Genomic DNA, 23566 nt, shown 5'->3' on the forward strand with positions numbered 1-23566 from the left:
CGTGTTTTGTATATATATATATATATATATATATATATATATCGTGTCGAGTGCTGCCACTCAAACTCATCACTCACTGAAATAGCCGCTCACCCTACTATATCTCACAGCCAACCAACGAACACCGTCATTTGCCGATACATGCCCAATTTCACCCCCATAACAATGGAATAATGTAACGCATGTTATGGAAGCTTCATGTTCACATGCAAGGAACGCTCGTGATGGAAGCAATAAAAACCAAAACATCAACAAGTTAGGGCAGTTAAATAGGGCTACGCACTCATTTGAGAAAAGACTTGAACCAGGAGGTGCAGTCCCTGGGAGAAGATCTTAAGTATACTGGATGGGGACAGGGACAAGGTCTGACTCGGGGCAGCTGCACCCACACGGCGTGTATGCAGATCCGGCCGTTCAGAGTTACATGGTCTGCTGAGCTTTGATGGCACGCGTCACTTCCTGGGTCGTACTTCCCGCCGGCAGATCCGCCTGGAAAGTCCTGCTGGACTAGTTCTTTAAATAATAATGCAACACGAAATTAGTCTTGGGGCATGACCCACGCTGTGATGTTGCAACAAACAACGGCGTGCATTGTCTGCCGGAGTGGTCTAGTCCGTCGCTGGAGGACATCAGAGGGAAGGGTGGACACGCCGAGTATTGCGGCACTCTAACTTTGGCTGCGAGATGCGGCCGCTGACTGGGATTGAACGATCGGTCGGGAGTCGGGGGGAGGGGGGGAAGGAGGGAGGGAGAGGGAGGCCAAGGCTTGCGCAATACGCGCTGCTTAGCGGTGGCGCTGATCCCAGAAATCCATAAAAGCGTACCGAATAAATCTTAAAAAAGAACATTGTCTGCTCTCTCTCTCTCTCTCAGTAATCGTGCTTGAGATGGCCAGCCACGCCCGGCGCTGACAACTCCGTCGCCTCAGCTGTAGGACACGAGGGAGTTCTTAGGTGCCACTTCAGGGCCTGGTACGATCACCCGATGGTTCAGACTTTTCTCCCCGTCGGGAAGTACGACGCCTTGCGTGGGATTCGAACAATTTCGTGCTGCGCCTCGAGCTTACAGCGCGTGTCCTGTTCCGTATGACGTCCGCTGTCTTATAGAGATGAAATGATGGCCAATTGATGAGCACAGTTGAAGCGGACCGTGCCACCTTTTGCTTCTAAATATGCTCAAAACTCTTGAGTCCAGTTCAAAGCCGGCGCGTGGTATTTGTGACGCGCTAATATTTCTGCTATCCCCTGTTAGATTCACCGAACGTCTGACTGAAATCGGTCGCGTACAACGCTACCAAAACGTGCAACCAAATCCTTAAAGAAGATCTGACGTTGGAAGGTAGCACAACTGGTGCGAAGAACGACACATGCGTCAGCTTATGGTCATCAGCTTAGGCTCTGACTTTGTCCCGCACTTCCGCCGACCGCCGAGCCTGGTCCTCTCGGCTTTGGCTTGGCTTTGGCTGATCTTCCGGGTTGGCTTTGGCTGATGCCCGGCCCAAGGTGTTGCATTCGGGTGAATTCAGACAATTCAGGGTGGTGGCATATCCAGCCGTTATTTTGATTGATTTCACAAAATGGGAGACTAGCCGCGGCCTCGTAGAATGAGCCCCCTGTCACAGGTTCCTTTGAAGATGTACGTGCGCTCCTTCATTCTCTCACATCGGATTGTCGTGCCTTATGATGATGTAGACCGTCAATAAACAGTCGTCCTAAATGGATTAGTTTTACGGATCCTCAGGTTGTCATGAGAGTGCCATGCTGACGGGTTTCTGTCTGGATGGTCATAGATCTCATTTAAGCCGACTTGCGCTTAATCAATGCCTGGTCCACGTCACGGTGAGAGCGTCACACGCTGTGTTTACTGGTGGAAGAATTTTCCGCTAGGATCATCGCATCGTGCAGCATTGAACGCGAAGGCTAAACCCAGCTGCGGCGTGGAAGTGCCGGCAGCAAATTCCTCTCGTGACTGTTCCACGAACGTTGCGCAGTACACTATAAATAGGTTCTTGTTGGGCTTTTGCGTCACTACGTCACAGCCCGACACATGGAAATCCACAGTTTACTACTATCTGCTCCACGTAAGTAGGTTGGGTTAACGCAAGCTGGTTGCGTAGTTCCGCTTTGTGATCCGCAAATGCGTGCGAGCAAACCAAAATTTCGCGTTAGGCGCAGAGGATACGCCATACTTTTCACATAGCGAAACACCGTCGCCCCGGTCACTCTCTTGACCGCGGCGGGATCTTCATCGATGTTGGTTGATATTACCGCGTGGAGGTGGCTGGACCGATATCTGAAACATCATTCTCGCCATGGGCTCGGAGGGAATGTTGCACCTTGACACGTTGTGTATTTTTGAGATAGATTTATTTGTTTATTTGGATCGCATGCCATTCACGGCCTGCAGGCGCAGCCCCGGCTGCAGCCAACTGCGAAGGTGCAATAAACACATGCCTATCACTAAATGTACACACCGATCACCTCAGGTAAGTGCCCTCTCCAATAGACAACCTAGTCACGTCAGGGGTGATGGAAAAAACTCGAAAATCGAAAACGTTCGCTGGCGGAACGTGACGAAAGAATCTGTTAGATATCATAGTGAATCGCGCCGTGATTTTTTTAAGCGGCCGTCTTTACAGTGCAGGCACTGGCAACGGATCGTGGAAGAGTTCTGTGTCTCGAAAGCCTATGATGGGTGTTGCCAGGCCGAAAAGTGATGCCCAGTGCGGACAATGAAGCCGCTGGTGGAACACATGGTGCCAGATACAAATGCCAGGTTGTATATATATATATATATATATATATATATATATATATATACATATATATATATATATATATATATATATATATATATATATATATATATATGTATATATATATATATGTATATTTTTTTCTATTAGAAATAACTACTGACTCAGCATTGACGAGCTTGACGCATCGTTCTAGCTTCAGGGCTTTTGACTCAGCATTATCGCTTAGACTAACGATGGTTCGCACAAAATTGCTCAAAATATGTTCGTCGCTCTTTTCATTCCAATGTTTCGAGAGCCTACCTCATCGTCGGAGAAGACTGAATGGGACAAGAAAAAAGTTTTGAGCTTTAAAGGACAAAAAATTGTGCACTGCTATTGGAAAACATATTTTGGTACGGGGAAAACAAATGAAGCATACCTAATTGAAGTAAGACAGAATCCCATTTTCGCTTTCATAGACATAAAATACACTCATAATGGGAACACTACGAAGACGCAGTGGGAACGCTATTGCCATATCTTTGTAGTGTTCCCATTATGACTGTATTTTGTACACATCGAAGTAAAAACATGATTCTGTCTTACTTCAATTGGCCATGCTCCATTTGTGTTACCGTACCGAAAGATGTTTTCCAATAGGAGTGCACAATTTTTGATCCTTTAAAACTCAAAACGTATTTTTTGTACCATTCAGGCTTTTCTGACGGTGAGATAAGATCTCAAAACGTTAGGATGTAAAAAGCGACGAGCATTTGAGTAATTGTGTGCGAACCATTTAATCTAACCGCTAATGCCAAGTCAAGAGCCCGGAAACTAGCACGATGTGTCAAAAAGCTCGTCAGTGCTGAGCCAGCGGTATTTTTGATCAAACATGTATAAAAGAAAGAATTCTGCTAAAAACATTCCAATGTATGTATGTTTACATATATATACATATTTATATATATATATATATATATATATATATATATATATATATATATATATATATATATATATATATATATATGGATAATGTTATGTTCGTGCCATACGTCACAATGAGGCCAATCTGTTCCGAAATGGTTTGTTCTCAACTGAATGCGTACCAAGGTGGAGGGCTACCCTCGAGCGCAGAGTTGCCCATTGGACAATCATGTTCTCGTAAGACCAGAGAGATCGGGCTCGATTCCCGGCGCGGGTAACATTCGCCGACCCCGCGTTCCACCTGCTATAACAACGTTGACGATCTGGTAATTTATGTGCGTCGAGGATAAGGCGGAGAATTGTTAGTGGTTCTCATTTTCTCCTTCCCCGCTTTTCTAACAACCTGTCGCTTGAGCCAACGTGCTACGCGAATGGTAAAGCAATTATCCCCAGAGCAGACGCGCAAAAAGGGCAAAGGCAGACTGCGGAGTACCACAGCCGGCTGCTTCAATGGATTCCATCGCGACGTGATGGAAAGCCCTCAACCTGAAACCAGCATGGATCAACTTACGCTGTCTTTTTCAGAAAGCCAAAGAAAGCCTCACCCGAACAGCGCGCTGCCTTGGGACCACCGGATAACCGTGATCATTAGCGCTTTTACACCATCGTTAGAAGAACCAATCGGAAGAGGCGTGGCCTCTTCAGCTCGTGCGTCACGAGATTTTCTCGTTTTCCGCCCCCGGGCACAAAGTGGTCCCGTCAAACTATCCGCTCGCGCAGAAAGCAGAAAGCTTGATACTGGCGTCACTCGGAAAAAAGCTCTTGAGGTAGCCAAGACATGTGTCGCAGTCGTTTGGTGATAGTATTTTGACTTTGTTTTGATATTTTGCGCCAACAAGCTGCCGAAAAACTGCGGCAAGCAAACTGCAGGGATGACCGACATGCATCCTGAACCATGCAGCAGAAAGCTAACTTTTTCAATAAAATGCAGCTCACCTGTTTTAGCTTCTTATGTGTGCTGATTTCCGTGATTTGAATTATTTTAGACTTAATATTGGATTTACATAATAAAGTGACATAATTTCCATGGTACGTGGTTGTTAAATCTGCCAATATTAATACATTTTTTCACAAATTTTAGCTCAGGGCCAACTTTTTCGAAAAGAGAATGAGTGCCACCTTGGGCCAGAGCAATTAATTGACAGGCTCAGCGTGACAATGTATGGCAGCACCATCCGGCGTATTTTAAAGGCAATCCCATCGTCAATCGTGCATACCGCAGAATGGAAGTGATATCCTATGTTGTGTCGTTTATAACCTTCGTGCGTCATTGGATATACGTTGTTCTCCGCCCCAAGACGGGACTGGAACATCCGGTGTCGTTAAAAAGGGGACAGGAAGCCCGATCGTGAAGCTGCGCAGAAATCTTTCTGGTGCTTTCGCCATATGTATGGACGTCATCGTATGATAATATTGCGATCATTTGCCGCTGAGTCAGCACAATTCAATACAATGCGGGTAGTTGATAAAAGCTTCGATACCAAATCGAACAACGTCAACACAACTTTTAGAGCGGCGCGTGCCATTGCCTCTGCCACCAATTGCAGCGAGAAATTAGACACGCGGCTTTAGCTACGACTCAAACCGCACATCTGCGGTAATTACCCGAGAATTCTGTACGACGCGCTGGTCCTACCAACCCGGTGTTCTCATGCGTCCTACCTTTTTATTTTTTTTTCTCTTGTGTTTTTGTTGTTTTTCTGAGTTTCACGGGTATTCCTTGATACATGCTGAGGGCGGCATCGTCATTTGCAGCGTACAATTTTAAGGGTGCCCGTGCTTTAATGATTGCCATGCTATAACGCTCTATACATTCCACAAACGTCATAAGAGTGCCGTCATATTTCAAGCATGGAAAATCGGCTGGGGCTTGCTGACGTAAAATAGGTGGCTGGACTGATACTTCCCATTGGCTCAATGCCCAGCATGCTGGTCAGGATAGTTTGTCACAACTGTATCTGGAGGGAAAGGAGAGGAAAGATGCATTTTACTTGTAGCCGTTCCTGTCACTCCTAGACCCTTTGGAAATAGGTGCTGATCCTGCGTGACCGTTCAAATCTATTTGCCATGCCTACCCCAGAGTTCCTATTGGAGCACTCGGGAGAACGAAGTGAAACAACCAAAACTTAAGTTTATTTCTGGTGGAGCCTGTCGCACGAATCTTAGACGCATCGTTCCTGATCCACATGGGATCAGGAACGAACAAGACATTATCCATATTTGGACTTGACACGCTGAGCTTAGATTACGGACGGTGACACTTCACTTCCCGCGGGCGTACGTGCGCCAGCCTCTGCAAACTTGCAGCTGTACCATGCGGGACTGTCGCCATACCGCAGTACGCACTGGGAGTTCAGCCGGAACCTTCACGGCTTCTTCCGGTGCGGAGGCGGAAGTGCGACCTTCAGTCTGCGCACGTGCGGGGCGCAGTGGCATTGCCAGACACGGGGTCGGGGAGGCAGACGTTTTATTTGCAAAGGATGTTTGACCTCTTAGTAACGTGCAGGCATTTGGGTTCCTGCGTGACGGAGGATAGGAGCGCAATACTACTGCTTAGAAGTATTCCAATAATCATATCCTGAGGGTTAACACGCGCCCGGGTGGCCGGCTAGATATCCTTCGCTCGGGTGGGAGGGGGTCAATTTGACCCTCCCCCCCATGAGATCTCGGGAACTAAGAAAGCTAGAAGCACCAACTCCACAGGTCTGCCAAAGGCCAGTGACCTTACACTGTACATCTAAATTTTTTGTCAAACGATCCGCTATTCAATTTTCTACCGCCATGCAAAATTTGGCGCGGCTTGGCCGCGCCGTTTGGAAACCATTCTGGAAAAACCTTCGGGAGGGTCAATTTGACTCCCACCCGAGCGCATGCTGAAGGAGGTTCAAAAAACCAACCTAAAAACCTATGAGACTTGTCGCAGGGCGCTAAGCGTCATTGGAGGATTGTTCAACTGGGACGGTGCATGTGTGTGGGGGGAGGGGGAGGGGGGAAGAGGCCTGTCATGGCGTTGTAAGACGCGCAGGCAGATTTATCTGCCGAACTGGAGCGTCACAGCTTTGTTGGTTTGTTCAGGCTGTCCGCCTCATGTTCTGCGCAGGAAACGGTTGTAAACAAAATGTCACTCATACAAACTTTTTGAAGCGAATGTGGAATGAAGCAAGAAGCCATAAGCCGTTTGCCACCAAGCTGGTGAAGGCGGTCAGAAAGACAAAAAGAAGCCGCCATCAAGACACCCCAACAGAGTAACGGGGGATACCATCTCGGGGAGCAGACAGGGGAGCTAAGGAACACCTCCTTTATGGAGTCTGCATCATTTGGTGGACGGACATCTCCCAGAAACGCATCCCTTACAGCATCCCTTGTTCACATCCATTACAACATCCCATGCATCCCTTTTTGTGTTGTTTGTTCAGTCCGAAATGATCTTGTCAGCTTTTTCTCAGCTGTGTCCACTTGCGCCCACCCTCACTTGTGTCGTATGTTTACAGGGCGTAGTTCTGCAGATCGGTTTGGGAGGTTCCGCCCTAGCTCCGTCCACCGAGCTCTCCCCGAACGCTGGTTTATCCTCTGGTCAGTCCCACCTGATTTTTTCATTCTGGAAAACTCTGACTGCACTTGCATGGCTTCTCCTGTTCACTTGTAATGTTTATTTTTTTCATCAGCGTTGCGTCTCAGTATGGGAAGACTCCCCGTCAGGTTGGGAAGGCCAAGCAACAAGTATGTCCGGTCAAGCTGCTCTCCTCACACCGTGTGGTACGCGCGATTGTACAACCCTAGCTTTCAATCGCCGTTCTAGCCACCGTCGAAATTATTTTGACGTCAATAAAATGATTTTGTCGTCATTAAATTAATTTGTCGTTATTAGATTGTTAGTGTTGGGCGGAGTTGATCCCTGAATGCAGGTACCTTGGCCAATTGAACTTCTCTATTTTGCATACCCTTTTTTCGATACCTCGACCCGCCTCTGCTCGCTCTATTCCTGTAGATCTGACCGTCTGACCTCTGCTCGGGCGGTGACGTCACGCATTTGCAGAGCGGAGCCGTCATTGGGGGCCATCATGTAAGAGAGGAGTGCATCCAGGCTGCAGGACAGTAACGCTCGAACCGTTCTCCCATCAGCTCGAGGAAGCACGCGGAGGACACCGTCAGAGGACGCCGGACAACCCAGGTATGTGAGGAAACGGAGGTGAACGTCTGTGTGCTTCCGGGATGTTTGGGTAAGCGCTTTCTCTGCACATTGTGCATAGTACTAATAGTGCGTAGTGTTAATATGCATAGTAATCATGAGTGGTACAGCACTCATCACTCGAGTCCGCCCAGCGTGAGTTCACCGTCAAAGCCGAGGACAACCATGAGGCGTCATAGTCACAGCATGTGTGGCTGTGACTGTAGTAACTTAAGACCCCGTAAGTGAATTATGAAATTCGGATGGCTGCCGGGCGGCATCTGACGCGGTCTCACGGCGAGGTACAGTCACGATACCGAGACGGGCTGATGCCACCGCTCCTGGGTTTGGGAGTCACGTACACTTGGGCATTGACGTGTCAAGGGACTGGAGCGATTTTAACCCTTGTCATCTCACACACCACCTCGACGATAATCACCCGCTCTTCCGCTCTTTTTGTCATCCGGCGCCATTTCTGCGTGAACCAACGTACTGAATTTCATCGACATAACGGGTCGTTCACGAAGGCGTATTGTACTGAGCGTGTTCTCGTCTTAATGCGTGCCACGTCGTCAGCAGTGGCTGCGGAGTGTCTGAACTGTTAAAGGGAGAGAATGTGCAAGTGAGACTTCAGTCTGAAAACAGTAGTAATAGCCTTACTCCTCGGAGAAAAACCAGGAGAATGGAGATACAGATGGGCTGATATGTTGTCAGCATGTCTTTATCGAAACAATAGCAGAAGAATAAACTTCTGTTATTGTTTCGATAAAGGCACCTTTCCAAAATATCAACCAATATATATATCTCCATTCTCCTGCCTTTTCTCGGAGGAGTAGGGGTATTACTATTGCCTTATATATGTGAACAACGTTCCCCGCAAATGCACTGAACAACTCACGACGTCTCAGCTTTGTGTCTCCCCAGACAACGCCGTATAGGGTTGCCACATCCGCCTCGCCACGTGTTTTTACGTCACGTCTCACGCCTTTGAAAGCCTCGACGTGCGGCGCTTTGGCCGCAGCAATTCACCGCAGGAGGCAGCGTCGGGTTACCTAAGCTTCTCACTCCCTCCGAGCGCCCCCACGCCCCGCCCGGCGTCGGGTGGGGGTGGGGGGGGGGGGGGGTTACCTAAGCTTCTCACTCCCTCCGAGCGCTCCCACGCCCTGCCCGGCGTCGGGTGGGGGTGGGGGGGGGGGGTTACCTAAGCTTCTCACTCCCTCCGAGCGCTCCCACGCCCTGCCTGGCGTCGGGTGGGGGGGGGGGGGGGTACTTAAGCTTCTCACTCCCTCCGAGCGCTCCCACGCCCTGCCCGGCGTCGGGTGGGGGGGGGGGGTTACCTACGGGTTATGTCCTGAGGTTTCGGGCGAAATCAGAGGTGGTTGCAATATTACCCCACGTCGTACCTTCCTCCTGTTCAAGTCGCAACCAGTTCAACTTCAACGACAAAGCGATTCGACCAAGCCACTTCGAAAATTGCGTTCTCCCTACTCCCAAACGCTCGTGGTCGCCTTCACAGGGCGAATAAACTCCAGTGCAACAAAAATAAACTCTAATGACGTCATCACGCGCGGCGCCAGGCCAGGGGTGACGTCAAACCACTTCTGTCGGCAGAGAACGACGATGAACACCACCGTGCTCGCCGCGCTCGCGCTGCTGGCGCTGGCTACGGCCGCGCCGTTCCCCGACTACGGCGACGAGGACCGCCTGGGTCTGCCGTTCTCGTTCCTGGACGGCGACCAACCGGAGCCGCGGTCCAGGCCGCGTCTGTCTCCGTGCTCGTGGGCCGTGGTCCAGTGCTGCAACAATCCGGACGCCGTGGTCAGTGGCCGCGGCTTTGGGACGGGGAGCCGGCGCTGAACGCAGCGGCCGTGGCTTTGGGATGATAAAGTCGAGGGTCAGGCCCTGCGCTGCAGTGGGATGGTGGGGAAGCAGGGATGTGTCTGAAGGGTCACAGGGTATGTGTGTACGTCCTGACACCTGCTGAAACATTTATTTCAACACGCTTTTAATGACATTTTGTTTGCATTCCCGTCATTTTTCCTTGAAAAGATTTCGACTATGTCCCTCACTGCGAAATATTGCGCACGTGCGTGGTGGCAATGGCATGGTTATTTACGAAAATGCGGGCATTCGTCTTTGCTATGCTGCCATTGGTCAGAGCATTGCACAGTGAAGTGTCCTGAGCTGGTGGTTAGCCGGGAACAATTGCTCGCTCGGCGACAGCTCACGCGCTTAGAGCTGCTCTGACGGAAGTTCTCAAATTTCAGGGAAGCCGCGCCGGATGCTTCTCCAGGCTCGGCTGCCGCGGAGCGTGGTTTGAGAACCCCTGCACTCCAAGCATTCAGCGGCATGTCTTCAGGAACGCCTTCAGAACCCTGCGGAAGTAAAACCATCACCTCGAATCATCGCGAGAATTTCGTCGCGCTGGATGTGTCACACGATCGTCAAGATATGCACATTGCATCGGCTTCCGGTTCGCAGTGATGCCGGTTCGACAGAAATGCTGGCCTGGCGTTAGTACTGCGGCTGAGACGTGAAACAGCATGCAGAGCGTGTGCAGCAGCGTTGGCCTTTGTGTCGTGCACCCCTTTCGTGTTTTTTCTGACACTTCGCACTGATGGTCGTCTTCATTCGCCTCGCATGCTTTTTTCGAATTTGAATCTTTGGTGACTGCAACTGTTATCGTTTTTGCTGCCGTTTGCTTTTGTTTTAGACGGTGCTTTAACTTGAGCCCGTGCTTTGCGTCGTTTCCTTGTTCCAAAATTGTTGGTGAGAAAACGCCGACAAAAGAAGAGGTGTGTCGGAGTCGGAGGAATCATTCCTTATTCCACCGACGGTCCTCATGTATTTTGCGTCTGACTCTCAAGACCTATTTCGAGGCGCTCGTTATAGCATGCACGCAGTTTGCACCTATTTGCAGTCTGCACCTACCTATATCATGCGCGCAGTTCGCATCTTTGCTCTTCTGCAGCTGCTGTTCAGTCATGTATTCAACAAGTGGGCCGCGTCCCGTTTTGAGAATACACATCTTGTTAGATTCTGTGCTTCGGAAGACAAATAAATGACACCTCGTTCACCAGCCGTAAATAGACGGACAAACGACAGTGCTAATTGAGCTGGTTGAGCTGATTTTACGGAGAGCAACGTTGATACCCTCCACTGGACGTTGGAGTAAGGCGTAGCCCTGCCCGTCAATTGATAAAAGCGATTTCAGACATGAAATGAGGCAAAGCCTGCCTATATTCGCACAGACGCAATTAAATTTTGATGCAAGCCAAAGAACGTATTCAGCTACTGACCGTTGGCACCGTGAGTTCACAGTTTTATGCTGAGTTATCGATCTTCAGTAAGCCAGGAGATAGATCACAAGTGTTCGTAAGCAAAACTTGAAAAGTCTGGTTCTGTCAATGTGGGTAATGCTTGCTCCGTAACGTTAAAACAGTGTGTGTTTAACCTATTGAAGATTCATAACTCTGTAGGCTTTGATAGATTATAGCTCTGATCTCAGCTAATATGTCAATATTTTAAGCGCGAGTCGCCCTCAACTTTTTCCTGGAAATACTTCAGTAACACCGCGTAATGCCGCAGCTTTTCTGCACTTTGAATTCATGCCGAATTATCCTCTCTGCAGACGCTCACCTTACCTATGTAAGGAACGGAGAGAGAACCTTCACAGAGCCTAACCCTGAACCTGGGGCGAAGTTTCGCAACATGATTTGAGGTGTGGGGGGGCTGATTAGTGAAAAATAACGCAGCCTATCCCCAAAATACTCCAGCAAACGAGGTTTCCCGGATTTTACCCACTTTCTTCCCAAAGTTAAGCGGGGCTGAAGCCCAAGTTGAGACGGGGGGGGGGAGGGGGAGGGGGTGGGAGGGGGAGGGGGTGGGAGCTGGAGCTCAGTCAACCGAATAAAAAACTACCTGCCTACTACTATCTACCAGCCCTGATCCCTCACATGCTAGCTGCTTGCTATCATCTGACGGCCGCTCGTTACGTGCTATCAAACGCCACACGTCGCACCCCATGCAAGTGGGAGGAAGTGGGAAGATGGCGGGGGAGGGGGTGGGCGGGTTAGATTAGTAGGGTCAGGAACCCGGAGGAAGCGACACCTCCTCCTGACACATGAGCTTCCGCTGGGTGAGTCAAAACGCCCTCCAGGAAATCACGTGACGAGCTTCCTGCCGCACCTCCTCTGACGTGATGCATCTGAGATGAGTATTCTGCATGCAGCTGTCATATCAGCGCAGCGTGCCGTAAAAGCCGACGCGAAGTAAAGCATTGGGAAGGATGCCCCCGAAGCACTCATGGGCACTGATACCAAACTCAAGTATTGAATATTAATTGAATATCAATTGTAGCTTTTAAAGCAAACGATGGGAGAGACCGAACTGATAGGCGCGTGCTTTTTCAATCAGGAGACGAAAAATGCGCAGACCAGGAAATGTACAAAAGGGCACAAGTTGACTCAAAATATGTGCGTAGGAACCATGTCATGCGCATGGTATAATCAACCTAAGAAGCTCGGGAGATGTCAGAGGGCGTGATCTGCTTGCCCAACATAACGTGACACTCCGAGCACACACATGCATGCTTGGCGCCAGAGGCGTTCTTAGGATCTCAAAATGGGGGGGGGGGGGCGGCATAAACCAAAAATTTGACAGGGAACCGAGTTTGGCGCACCGCAGGCAACCACAATTTCTGTCGTATCATAAACCAACGTGGCGCGTTCTTATCTCTACTATCTACTCGACCTTATCTTCACGCGCTTACCTGAACTTGTTAGCTGTTCACATTCAGTCTCGGGCATATTGGCACATGTCATATATTTGGTAAGATGGGTAGGGGAGGGGCCACGAGCTCCTTAAGGTTATAATGAGCGTGCGGCCCTGCTTACTGCTCAAAGCTTGTGGTGTTATACAGCTAAGACCCTCAGAGGTGGCGCAGGGCCTTCTTTTTTGTGCAACATGACGTGACACTAAGAAGATATGCGTGCATGCTCGGTGCTGCCCGTTTGCACGATTCGGGCTCAGCGACGCAGGGGCCGCTGGCCGCCCCTCTCAGGACTAATAAAACTGGAGGGCAGCAACGTCAAACATGTGACAAGGGCTTAGGTACAGGTAGGCAGGGAACAGGGCTGGGTGTGAGCGAGTGGGCGAGGGGGGGGGGAGAGAAGGCCACCCGTTCCGTGTATGTTTAATGCTTCTTCGCGCATCACAAGGATGATCTAAAAATGGTCTTGCTCTCACGGTTGGCGCGCTTCTCCAGCGCTCCGAGCGAGCAGGGGCGGTTTCAGCCTACCTTTGCCCCATCCAAACACCATTCAAGGCAATCCTCTCCCTTTTCAAAGTTGGGGAAGGGTTCAGCTAGTATAGCTGGGATAAGTTCATCGCCATGGATGTTGTTCACCCGAAGGATAATATGTACACGCACACAGACACACGCGTGCGCGCGCTCGCACACACGTACACGCACACACACACACACACACACACCACACACACACACACACACACACACACACACACACACACACACACACACCACACACACACACACACACAGATATATAATATATATATATATATATATATATATATATATATATATATCCCTATATATCCCTATCTCTCTATCTCTCTCTCTCTCTCTCTCTCTCTCTCTCTCTCTCTCTCTCTCTCTCTCTCTCTCTCTCTCTCTCTCTCTCTCTCTCTCTCTTTCTCATGCATATTAGTGGTTGTGCGCAGGGGTGCGGCGCGGCGACATAAGAAAAAAAAGCTGTCCAAACCTTTGACCTCGGTGACCCGAAGGAGCCCCTCCCCGATTCTGCGCCACGAGCACGAAACAGGAAGGAACGGTGAGTTGTTCCGGACGCGGGGAGGGGGAGGGGGGCTGGGAGAGGTCGAAGGACAGGAAGTGGCTGAGTTCTATGCGGGAGAGCGCACGTGCGCAGGGTGTGATGAGGTCCGTCGGGCAGAGGCGGAGGATCCTCGACAAAGTTGGGGAGAAACGCGCTTTGCGATTCCGCTTCCCGTGCACCGCAACGGGGCTTGTCTTGAATTCTGCCCGAGCGCTGGTGGCTGCCCCCCTGCCCCCCTAATTCGCCGCCCATGCCGGCCGGATGGGCATGGGGCCCAGATGGGGGTTGGACGAGGTTGTGGTTTTCCACCGCTCTGCGGGCAGTCGGCTGTGACTGGAACCGACCGATGGTCGAGTCATGCTCGACGTGCGCAAGAAGGGCCTGCAGCTTTGGTTTTTCGGCAATGCGAGCTGTCATGCTGCAAATTAACGACCTTCAGTGTAGCAGGAGGGGCTGGTCGAAGGAGGACGTCAAGGAGTCGTTGTGATTCGTAGTGATAACACTCACCTTTCTCTAGCCCATAGCTTTCGCCATGTATATGATGAGCATGCTCATGACATACATTATAAAACTTCTTATGAGATCTCGTGATAGATACCAATAATTGCTTAACGTCTCCGCTTACTCAGCACATGCTGATAACATAAAAATATGCTTTTCACAGCGAGAGAATGCACAATATTCAAGCCGTAGCAAACTTTGGGCCCGGTAGGACTCTCGAGAACCCAGTGGTTCCATAGCAGGATTAAGACCCATGATTACCTTATAATAGGACCTAGTGCGAATGCGGGAGACTCGGACTGTGCCATGAAAACTTTGCAGTATAACAGCATTTGGCAAAGTGACGTCATATCTCTCTTGGAAACCATATCGGGTGCAAGCCAGCAGTTTGCGGTTTCCGATATTTGCAGTCTGGGGCTGCAGGCCACTAAATCTCTTGTAATCCCTCGCGGAATGAAACACCTTTGACAACGTTAGAACAGGAGGCGGGCCAGTGGAAGATATTGACTATTTCTTGTTACGCATCGCCATGGGGTTGATTTTGATTTTTTGCGAGAGTTGAGCGCGTGGCTACGTATCCCATACCTCTGTTCGTACGGGATCACTGTCTTCGAGGCAAGGTCTCGTTTTTGCCTGTATAATAGGTTGATCTGGCAAGCTCCTAGTTTTCAGCAGCTTCGAAGAAAAGTTTCCATGTATGGTATAGCCCAGCACCTCAGCTGACATAGACACGGCATGACTTCATGACAGCTTTCATTTTCTTCATTGTCAGAGCCTGGTTGTTTCTATGTAATTCGAGAATATTTAAAGTGAAGTTAATCAAGAAAAACTAAGGTGAGGTGAATCAAGAAGATTTAAGGTGAAGTGAATCACGAGGAGTTAGGGCGAAGTGAATCAATAGGAGTAAAGGTGAAGTGAATCGATAAGAGTTAAGGTGAAGTGAATCAAAAAGAGTTAAGGCGAAGTGAATCAAGGAGAGTTAAGGTGAAGCGATTCTCGCGTGAGATGTGACTGGCGAAAACCATGGGATTGGACACGAAACGAATTGTGATGACCACATTGCAGTGAAGCACACGATTCTGAAAGCTTCAGCAAACAGGCAAAGGCATATCAGGACGGGGTCAGTGTGAGTGGATCCCTTTCCCCAGCCAGAGTGGTCTTGGACCTGTCTTTCCGCAGCCGGAGTCGTCTTGGACCTGTCATGTCGCAGCCGGAGTCGTCTTGGATCTGCCTTCCTGCAGCAGAAGTTGTTTGGGATCTGTCTTTCCGCACCCGGAGTTAACTTCCCGCTTCCATCGCCATTATAAGTACAGAGGTCTTATGCTGAGTGATCGGTCTCGAATATACCACCAGATGGCTAAACTGGTTAAACGACAATACCGGGCAAACGGTGGTTATATTATCGATGCTAGGCGTTTCAAGCTATGCTTAGGATCACGTTCTTTCGTGATCATAAGTATAGCTTGAAACATTGAGTGCTGGCAATGTAACCCAAGTTTGCCCTAAAACAGCGTTTAACCAGTATTTCCTCGCATAATGAATGTCGATACATTGGCGTTAAACCTCCGAATACATAATACCTCTAAAACCAAAAGCCTTTCTGCCTTTCTGTCTTCTGCCTGCCTTCTGCCTGCCTTTCTGCCTGCCTTCTGAAAGCCTTTCTAAGTAACGTTAGGTTACAGCCGTTCTCCCTTGACGGGCCTGGGTGCGGCCGGTTCTGGCCAAAAGAAAAACTCTGCCACGGGGTGGTTGGTCCGCAGGTACAATAGCAGGGTATGCTCCAGGCACTTCTTACGGAGCATATCTCCCCCTATGTTAGCAGCAGTGGGGACCAGGACCTGTGAGTGTCTGAAACAAACGTCTGGTGACCGCTCTTCAGATGAGACTGGTATTAGCTGTTGCATCACTCTGTCTCGTCTGTTGCATGCCACTGACGACATCTGATTTATTTGAGTTAATCCTTCCTGGTTGGGAAGAACTAGCAGGCAAATGTACTGTGGAAAGGATAATCTGGAACTACCAACGATAGCGCATACTACTACCGTAAATTTTAGAAGCAGTTGCAAAGCGTTGTCGTCATTTATGGGAATTTATTCTAAAGCGCTGACCTCCGACACAACTACCGCCGAGACACACCGCGATAACCAACTGAACTAGTCCAGCGTTGTGGATGTGATACGCGAGACCAATGGTGCTCGAATTTACGTAAATGAAATGTAAAGAAAGGTAATTTAATTGTTGAAATTATTGTTTTCTACATAAAGCATAATGCGTAGTGTTATGGATTTTTTAAACCTTTAACAGATGGGGGTGACTCATATCCTTTCTTTTGCCTGTGGTGTAAGCCCATCAAAAGCTATGTCGATGTCGCTGCAGCAGCTCAGTCTATTCTCACGAGCCCACGTCACTTTCAGCACTTTTCGCGCAGGTTTGTGTAACCTCGCTCCAAAAACTACGCCTAATGGCACCAAGTGCCGCCGGCGCGGTACCAAGCAGCGCACCGTCACTCAGAGCCCCGCGAGCCAATCAGCGTCCTTCGATTATCGGCCAGACAGGTGACTCTCTTATCGCGGTTGATCGCGGGCGGCATGTGCAGCCGCGCGCTGATGCATACGGACGCCTGCCGCCGAGCTCCGCAGAAAATCCGTCGCATTACCGATGCTAAGCACTGCCAACGATTCACCGCGCGCAAATCCCGAACATGGAGGACCTCACTACCTGCCAGTCACGCTACACGCACAACGCGTAGTCAGCGCTTCCGCGGGGCGCTTGCAGGCTGTTCCGGCTTTTCCAAGCTGGCGGCGCCCCGCCTCGCGGCGTCCGCGAATCTTTGGTCTCCCCACGCCGGGCGGTGACGTCACTGGTTCACCGCCGGATGTCGTTGGTGCCCTTTATAGACGCCGCCCGGCCGATGCAGAGCAGTGTGCAACCGAGAGACGACGGGCACGGACGGCGCCGAGAAGTGAGAAGCGTACAGCGTGAAGTGAGAAGCGCACGGCGAGAAGTGAGAAGCGTACGACGAGAAGTGAGAAGTCGATTCAGAAAAGGTTAGAGGTTTATGACACACGATGTTCATTCGGAGGGCCAGTCCCCCCCCCCCCCTCCAAGTGTAAAGATGGTGGCAGCCTGCATGTTGTGTTGCTTATGGAGTGTTCTGTGTTGTGAATGTTATAACAGCCGTAAATTGGTAGCACGACAGGATATTGGCTGACTTCTTCTCTGCAACGTTTAAGGGCCACATTCTCCATGTTTAAAACGTTGTGGGGAGGGGGTATCACGCTGGAAATAACTGTATCACGCTGGAACCTTCGTCGCCCTTACCACGCAGAAGCCTTGCTGGATTACGTCCTGTTAAATAACTACTGTGCCACGTATCTAAGCCGGTCGGTGTGTTGTTGCCTTTCGTTTGGGAGAAATGTTAAGCTGAATGATTTTAATACAGTCATATTTTTAATAGAAAACATTAAAAAAAACTTTAAAAAGCGTTACGCAACGAGTTTAGAGAGTTTAGGCGATAAATTTCTACCCATCACTGAAGCTACATTTTTGGCAAGACATATCCCACCTCTGCCAGTCACAATGCCCACATGTGCACGCGGATACCCAGTGCGCTTGTCGTATGGTGAAATGTGTTTCAACTCCTATTCGGGCTCCTACCCACCATGAGGAGGTTATTTGCTGGCTCAGACTGCCGTCATGAAATTGCACGTTGAGATTGTGTTGCTGCCATTCCACATTGCTACTGATCGATAACGAACACGAACCACTTTCTACCCGGGGCGACGAGCTGAAAAAAGCGCACTGAACAATATTTCTATGGCTTGGTGGCGTTGTTCACTTCCGCCGTGCGGATGTCCGTGATCGGGTGTCTGAAGGAGTTGGGCTGAGGTTTGGGGTCAATGCTCGCTACAAGGGGTCGATGCTCGCTGGACCTGGTACTCACTACTGGAGCGCGCGGCAAGCATAATTGCATTATTTGAACACGCTCACACTGGAGACAGTGACAGGCTCCCACAACGCTCCTATAACTCGTGCCTTGTGCGCCGGCAGGTCCTCCAACATGAATACCAGCACACTCGCGCTGCTCCTGCTGGCTCTGGTGGCGCTGGCCGCCGCCGCACCGACCCCCGACCGCGACGACGACGACGATGACTACGACTACGAGTACGACTACGACGACGAGTACGACGACGAGTACGAGGAGCAGCGGCGCAGGGAGGAGAAGTCGCTTCCGTTCGCCATCTTCGAGGATGTGCAGCCGAGGAGCCCGCGCTGGGACCAGACGCAGCCGTCGGTCTGCGCCTGGGGCGTGGTGCAGTGCTGCGACATCCCCAACCGACGGGTGAGTGCCCAGGCCCGGTCAAGTAGAAGGTCATTAAGCATTCTTGTTGATAACCATATTTACTTTTTTGACGTCTGAAGTCTTGAAGTCTTTGACGTTTTTTTGACGTTTGACGTCTTTTGGCGTCCATATTTTTTTGACGTTTGGTGCCAGGTAGCACAATATACAGAACTCATTCAGCGACTCAGACACGAGTTTTAAAAACGGATTGCAAAAAAGCAAATTAAGAGACGTTTTCAGTTTACGTGTGTCTGTGAGCCTGTTGTTATCGATTAACAAACGCTGTTGATGTTGACCAAATCAAGCGATTTCAAGTGTCGTTTTATTTAAACCACAAGGAGGACCTCTCTCATTGACAATGGCTCTACCACGGGTGAAAAATGAAATGGAGCATGGAGCTTTCCAATGCGTGTCGTTCCAAATCGTGTAACAGGCACGATGTAAAGTTCCGTAAAAATTGGAGGGGACGCGTCCTTCGTCCTGCGGCAGAGCCCACGACTCTCGTGACTCATGACTCTAACAGAGTCTCTCACTATTGCAGAGCAACCGCGCCGATTGCTTCGCCCGCCTCGGCTGCAGTGGCGCCTGGTTCACCGACCTGTGCACCCCGACCATCAAGCAGACCATCTTCAAGATGGTGCTGGACTCGCTGCGGAAGCACTGATGCGTGGCGTCAGGGGGCGCTCGGGCTGGAGGAGAGTGACGAGTCTGTGCGGTGATGATGTTGTAGCAGCAGCCGTGGGAGGGTAGCCCGAATATGGTTGGCAGGAGTGGTAGACTCAGATGGGCTTTGGTTGCGGGCGATTTTTGTCAGTTTTTGTCCTTTAGGTGTGATGTGGAGCCTTGAGAGGAACACAAAATTCCCAAGGCTTTCGAAGAGAAGCTTGAGCGATAATTTGGCCCAGCCTTCCTTAGCTTCGCCGAATGAATAGACGCTTCATCTATAAGGATGGATAAGATCAACATCCTTTGTAGTGGTGTTGTTGCGTGAGAAAGAACTGAATGAGTGGCTTCTGAGTCTTTGAAAAACGTGACGTACCCACGCATGGCTTTACTACCACCTGCGAGTCTCGACAATTGTACCTGTTTCATACGACACGCGTTCATGTGAAGTGTTTGTTATGTTTGTTGTTGTTGTTACACTAACGCATCTCATCGTTTGGCTCTCATCGTGTATGCACCTCATACCATATGTGGCACGGAAGTATGGAATACAAGTACCCTAACACGCCGAAGCTGTCTGTTCTGCAGTGAGCATGTATGCCCATGCACGTTCTGCAAAAGCATCGATGATAAGATCTTAACCTAGTATGCCAGTCAGTCCAATCTCCTAAAAGGAGGAACACAGAGCACAAATTGCATGCACAGGGAAAAACGAAACGTGATCGCGTTATGGGCATGCCTCGGTGATGCTGCAGCCTTTGACGATGCGTTTGCAGCAGTTACACTAGAAGCTATAGCATATTGCAACATGACGGCAGAAACTACCTTGCGCCGTAGTACATACCAATAAATCCGGCCGCCTTATCGGGAGTGGATCTAGGTGGACACAACGGGATAAAAATTCCCGCCCTTTAGGCAGGATTTTTGGGGACTGGTATGCGATTCAGGGGTGGGGGGGGGGGGGGGAGGGCTTCCACGAGTCGTTATACTGGATCTACCAATATGTATCGTCCTGAAGGTGATGAAGCCACGCCTTCCGGGAGGCTGATTCGTCCATCAAACAGCCGCCACGTCTAATTGTATTGTCAATCATGGTTATTTCAAGACATGTCAAAACCAAACGTATTTCCGAAAAGGAAGTGACGTACCACTGAGCCCAGATTAAAGGTGTTTTAACAATAATGCTTTGGAGAGATCGTTTCAAAATATGTTTTGCACTAACGTCTAGCAAACGGTCTGCGTTGTAATTTCTTTGCGACGCCAGGTTTCTAGCTGCATTTTGAGGGACTACCTTAAAACTCACGCTCTAACTCGTGTACTTTAAAACTAGTGAAGTCTGAGTGACCACTCGGCGAAATCTTCAGGCTGATAATCTTGCGCGTGATGCTTTAGAGGGCAGACGAAGTACTAGCCATCGCAATTGTTCAAGAAAATTCTACTACCACCTATGTGTAAATGCCCAACGTGTTAAAGCGGCTGAAAAACTGGCAATACCTTTAACTACAACGAAACACCATAACGTGCTGCCTCGTTTAAGTCGTGCCGTCCTTTCTGATTACAGATAGTATGTCCTGGGAATGGTAACTTTAAAACAAAGGCCGCAAAAAACTAGCAAACAAAAACCCAAAACCAGCAAGACTACTTAACACGTCAACAGACCAGAGCATAAGAATAAATATCGATAAGCGTGGGATTCTGGGCTCGTGGGCTCGCGCTCGTGGTCTTCCATTAAGACGAACCCTGAACATACCGCGTCCGCTGTTGTTTGTAAAGTTTTTGGAGGATGTTAGTTTATCTCCTAGAGCAATGAATATATCCAGTATATGGTTATACCGTTGCCAGATTGGCAGTAAGTCTAGGTCGTTATGGGCGGCTGTGTAGGCACGCAGAGCAATGAGGTGTAAGTTGAAATGCTATCTTTTCTTCTGTTGCGCCCTAAATGCAAGTATATATAATGAAAGGCAATGTACCTAGCGCAATACAATATACCTCCGCTCATCCGTTCACGAATGGAAAAAGCCATTTGCCATGCAATGACCCTTCCCACATTCCCGCAAAGACATGATGAGTCAGGGCGTCGCTGCCTTCCTATCTAGAATTGGGCGGCAATGTTTGCAGTGAGGAGCGGAAGCTGATTCGTGGCATCTGGTGCAGAAGCCGGGATTCCGTGAAAACCGCGAGTCGCGGAGATCAAATGTGTGCGCTTCAACTACGGCAATCACGCGGATCACTGAATCACTGGCGCGAGGCGCGTGGGTCTGGTCTCCGCGTGGGTCTGGTCTCCGCGTGGGTCTGGTTCCCGCGTGAGTTTGGTCTCCGCGTGGGTCTGGTCCCCGCGTGGGTCTGGTTCCCGCGTGAGTCTGGTCTCCGCGTGGAATATCGTGACTCGTGCACGTGCGCGGCAACGAACGCGACGTGCAAAGTTAACCCATTGGGAGCGTCATTACGCACGCGCGCGCTGCAAGGAAACGCACATTTACGCTCGCTTCTGCACGTGCTGCGCATATGTGAAGGTGCGCATTGCGTAGGAGACGCGTTCGTGCAATGCTAGTCATAACGTTTCGTTGCAAAGTGGAGGATTTGCGGCCTGCTTATGTCAAGTACGTCCGGTTCATATCCATCTTATCGTCGTAACATGCCTCAAAAGGTAAGGATTAACGTAACGTCATCAACAACGCTACCGGTGTTGAGTAAGGGCTTTCCTAGGTAAGTTAACCTAACACTTCATGTCAGAAGGTCGTCAGACATGTGTAGACAGATCGCGAGCAAGAGGCCCGATCTTCACCACTCAACAGCCATCACCGGCGCCCGACGAATATTCGTTCAAGCAGGCCTTCCTCGTAACAGCAATCGTCGACATTCAACCCCAGACGCGGTGACCTTGGCGGCCCGTCAAGGTCGTCCCAATTCAACCGCAAACGCGCAGACGGATGCCGCATTTCCCGCGGCGCGGCTTTGGGCGACGCCGCCTGCGGCCGGCCAGGCGAGATAGTGGTGGGCAAAGGCGCGGCTTAGTAGTGGGTGGAGTGAGCGGGTTTTCCGCTCGTTGTGGTTTTAATGAGGTCGGGCAGGCGCGTCCTGTTGATAAACGATGTGGTGCAGTGATTGATTACAACCATGAGTACAACCGCCTCAGGCATGACTCAGTCGTGGCTTAACATCGGTGTTTCCGGAGGCGTTGGCTTATGGGCGTAGCTTTACTGTTCATTAGAGGTGTATCTGCGGTCTGCAGAAAACGAGCGCCTCACTAGGGCATTCCACAACAAATCGACAGGTTGAAGGGTCAGTTCTATACCCTCATCTCTCGGATTTGGGTCAAATGGGTTACAGTGGCTGTCAGCGGCGCTGGAGACGCCTGTGACATGTTCGTGCCTCTGAGTTGAGCGATCTCGGAGTCACAGCCTCTGGTATTTTCCCGCTGTGAAGTTCAATGGCTACGTTCGGAGGCTTTTTTTTACTACGATGAAAGAAAACCTTACAAGTATGGATGTCAGATTGGTTCAAAAACCTTCTAGGCTACGTGTGTGTGTGTTGTAGTTGGAACCGTCATTGCACAATAAATCTTGATTGTGATATTATGAATATCGTGAGGCAACCAGAACCATTTTCCTACGTGATTTAGAGCCTATTGTCGTTCACGTGTAAAGTGGCGTAGTTTTAACCCATAATTTAAAGCAAAAAAGGTGGTTATCGGCCTGGAAGGTTAAGAAAGGATGTCAAAATAAGGGACTACACTTTATTTGAGCCATCCACCGTTGGCTGCCGGCGCAGTAACTCCCACGCGTCTCTCCGCACAGGCGGCGGAAAATGAGGACGTTGTGAGGGAGCACTAAGCTTAGATCAAGATGGCTCGCATTCACGTGGAAGTCGATTCAGTGCGCCAGTGACTCAGCCTAACTTCTCTGACTTATCAATGCTCTTGAAATCAAGCGACTGCTACTTCCCTCTCAACGCCTGAATCTAGCTCACCGACAGTGGCGGTCCGAGCACTCGCTGGGCTTACTCTGCAGGCCTGAATTGTCCCATTGACAGTCTTAGCGGTAGGCAATCTGGTGCTGAGGTCATTCTCTTCGCGAAGGACTGCTCCTTTCGGTACGCGGAAACATACTGTCTGCACATTAGCCTTGCTCTGCAACAGCTGGCATAGCTTCTCAGCAGAGAGAAGATAATTTGAATGGAAGCGCGACAGGCTGACACCGGCAGCAACCCTTTTCAAGGTCCCCAACCGTGTGGAAAGGGCTCTTCCTATAGGATATGGCGACGTTATGACACTTGCACTTCGCGCTTAAGTTCCCCTCATGAAACTAAGT

The 23566-nt window shown here is 49.9% G+C and overlaps 1 protein-coding gene and 1 long non-coding RNA gene across 2 annotated transcripts; both read left to right on the plus strand.

The window, feature by feature from the left end:
• Positions 1-7769: 7769 nt before the first annotated feature.
• Positions 7770-10968, plus strand: LOC119104557 (uncharacterized). Its single transcript, XR_005094961.1, has 3 exons — positions 7770-7895; positions 9504-9710; positions 10160-10968. It is a non-coding gene; the product is annotated as an uncharacterized LOC119104557 (long non-coding RNA).
• A 6183-nt stretch (positions 10969-17151) lies between these two features.
• Positions 17152-19828, plus strand: LOC119104821 (uncharacterized). The gene is made up of 3 exons (XM_037228538.1): positions 17152-17298; positions 18302-18593; positions 19135-19828. The coding sequence occupies exons 2-3, from the start codon at positions 18312-18314 to the stop codon at positions 19255-19257; spliced, it is 405 nt and encodes a 134-aa protein (XP_037084433.1). The 5' UTR covers positions 17152-17298; positions 18302-18311; the 3' UTR covers positions 19258-19828.
• Positions 19829-23566: the final 3738 nt, after the last annotated feature.

This window comes from Pollicipes pollicipes, unplaced genomic scaffold (genome assembly GCF_011947565.3).
Source record: "Pollicipes pollicipes isolate AB1234 unplaced genomic scaffold, Ppol_2.1 Scaffold_6052;HRSCAF=7182_pilon_pilon_pilon, whole genome shotgun sequence".
Classification (NCBI taxonomy): Eukaryota; Metazoa; Arthropoda; class Thecostraca; order Pollicipedomorpha; family Pollicipedidae; genus Pollicipes; species Pollicipes pollicipes.

Excerpts from the sequence above, each read along its gene's own strand:
- LOC119104821 (XM_037228538.1), top strand. The coding sequence starts at position 18,312 with ATGAATACCAGCACACTCGCGCTGCTCCTGCTGGCTCTGGTGGCGCTG. Across the intron at positions 18,594-19,134 it reads GCGACATCCCCAACCGACGG|AGCAACCGCGCCGATTGCTT; the intron begins GTGAGTGCCCAG and ends TCACTATTGCAG.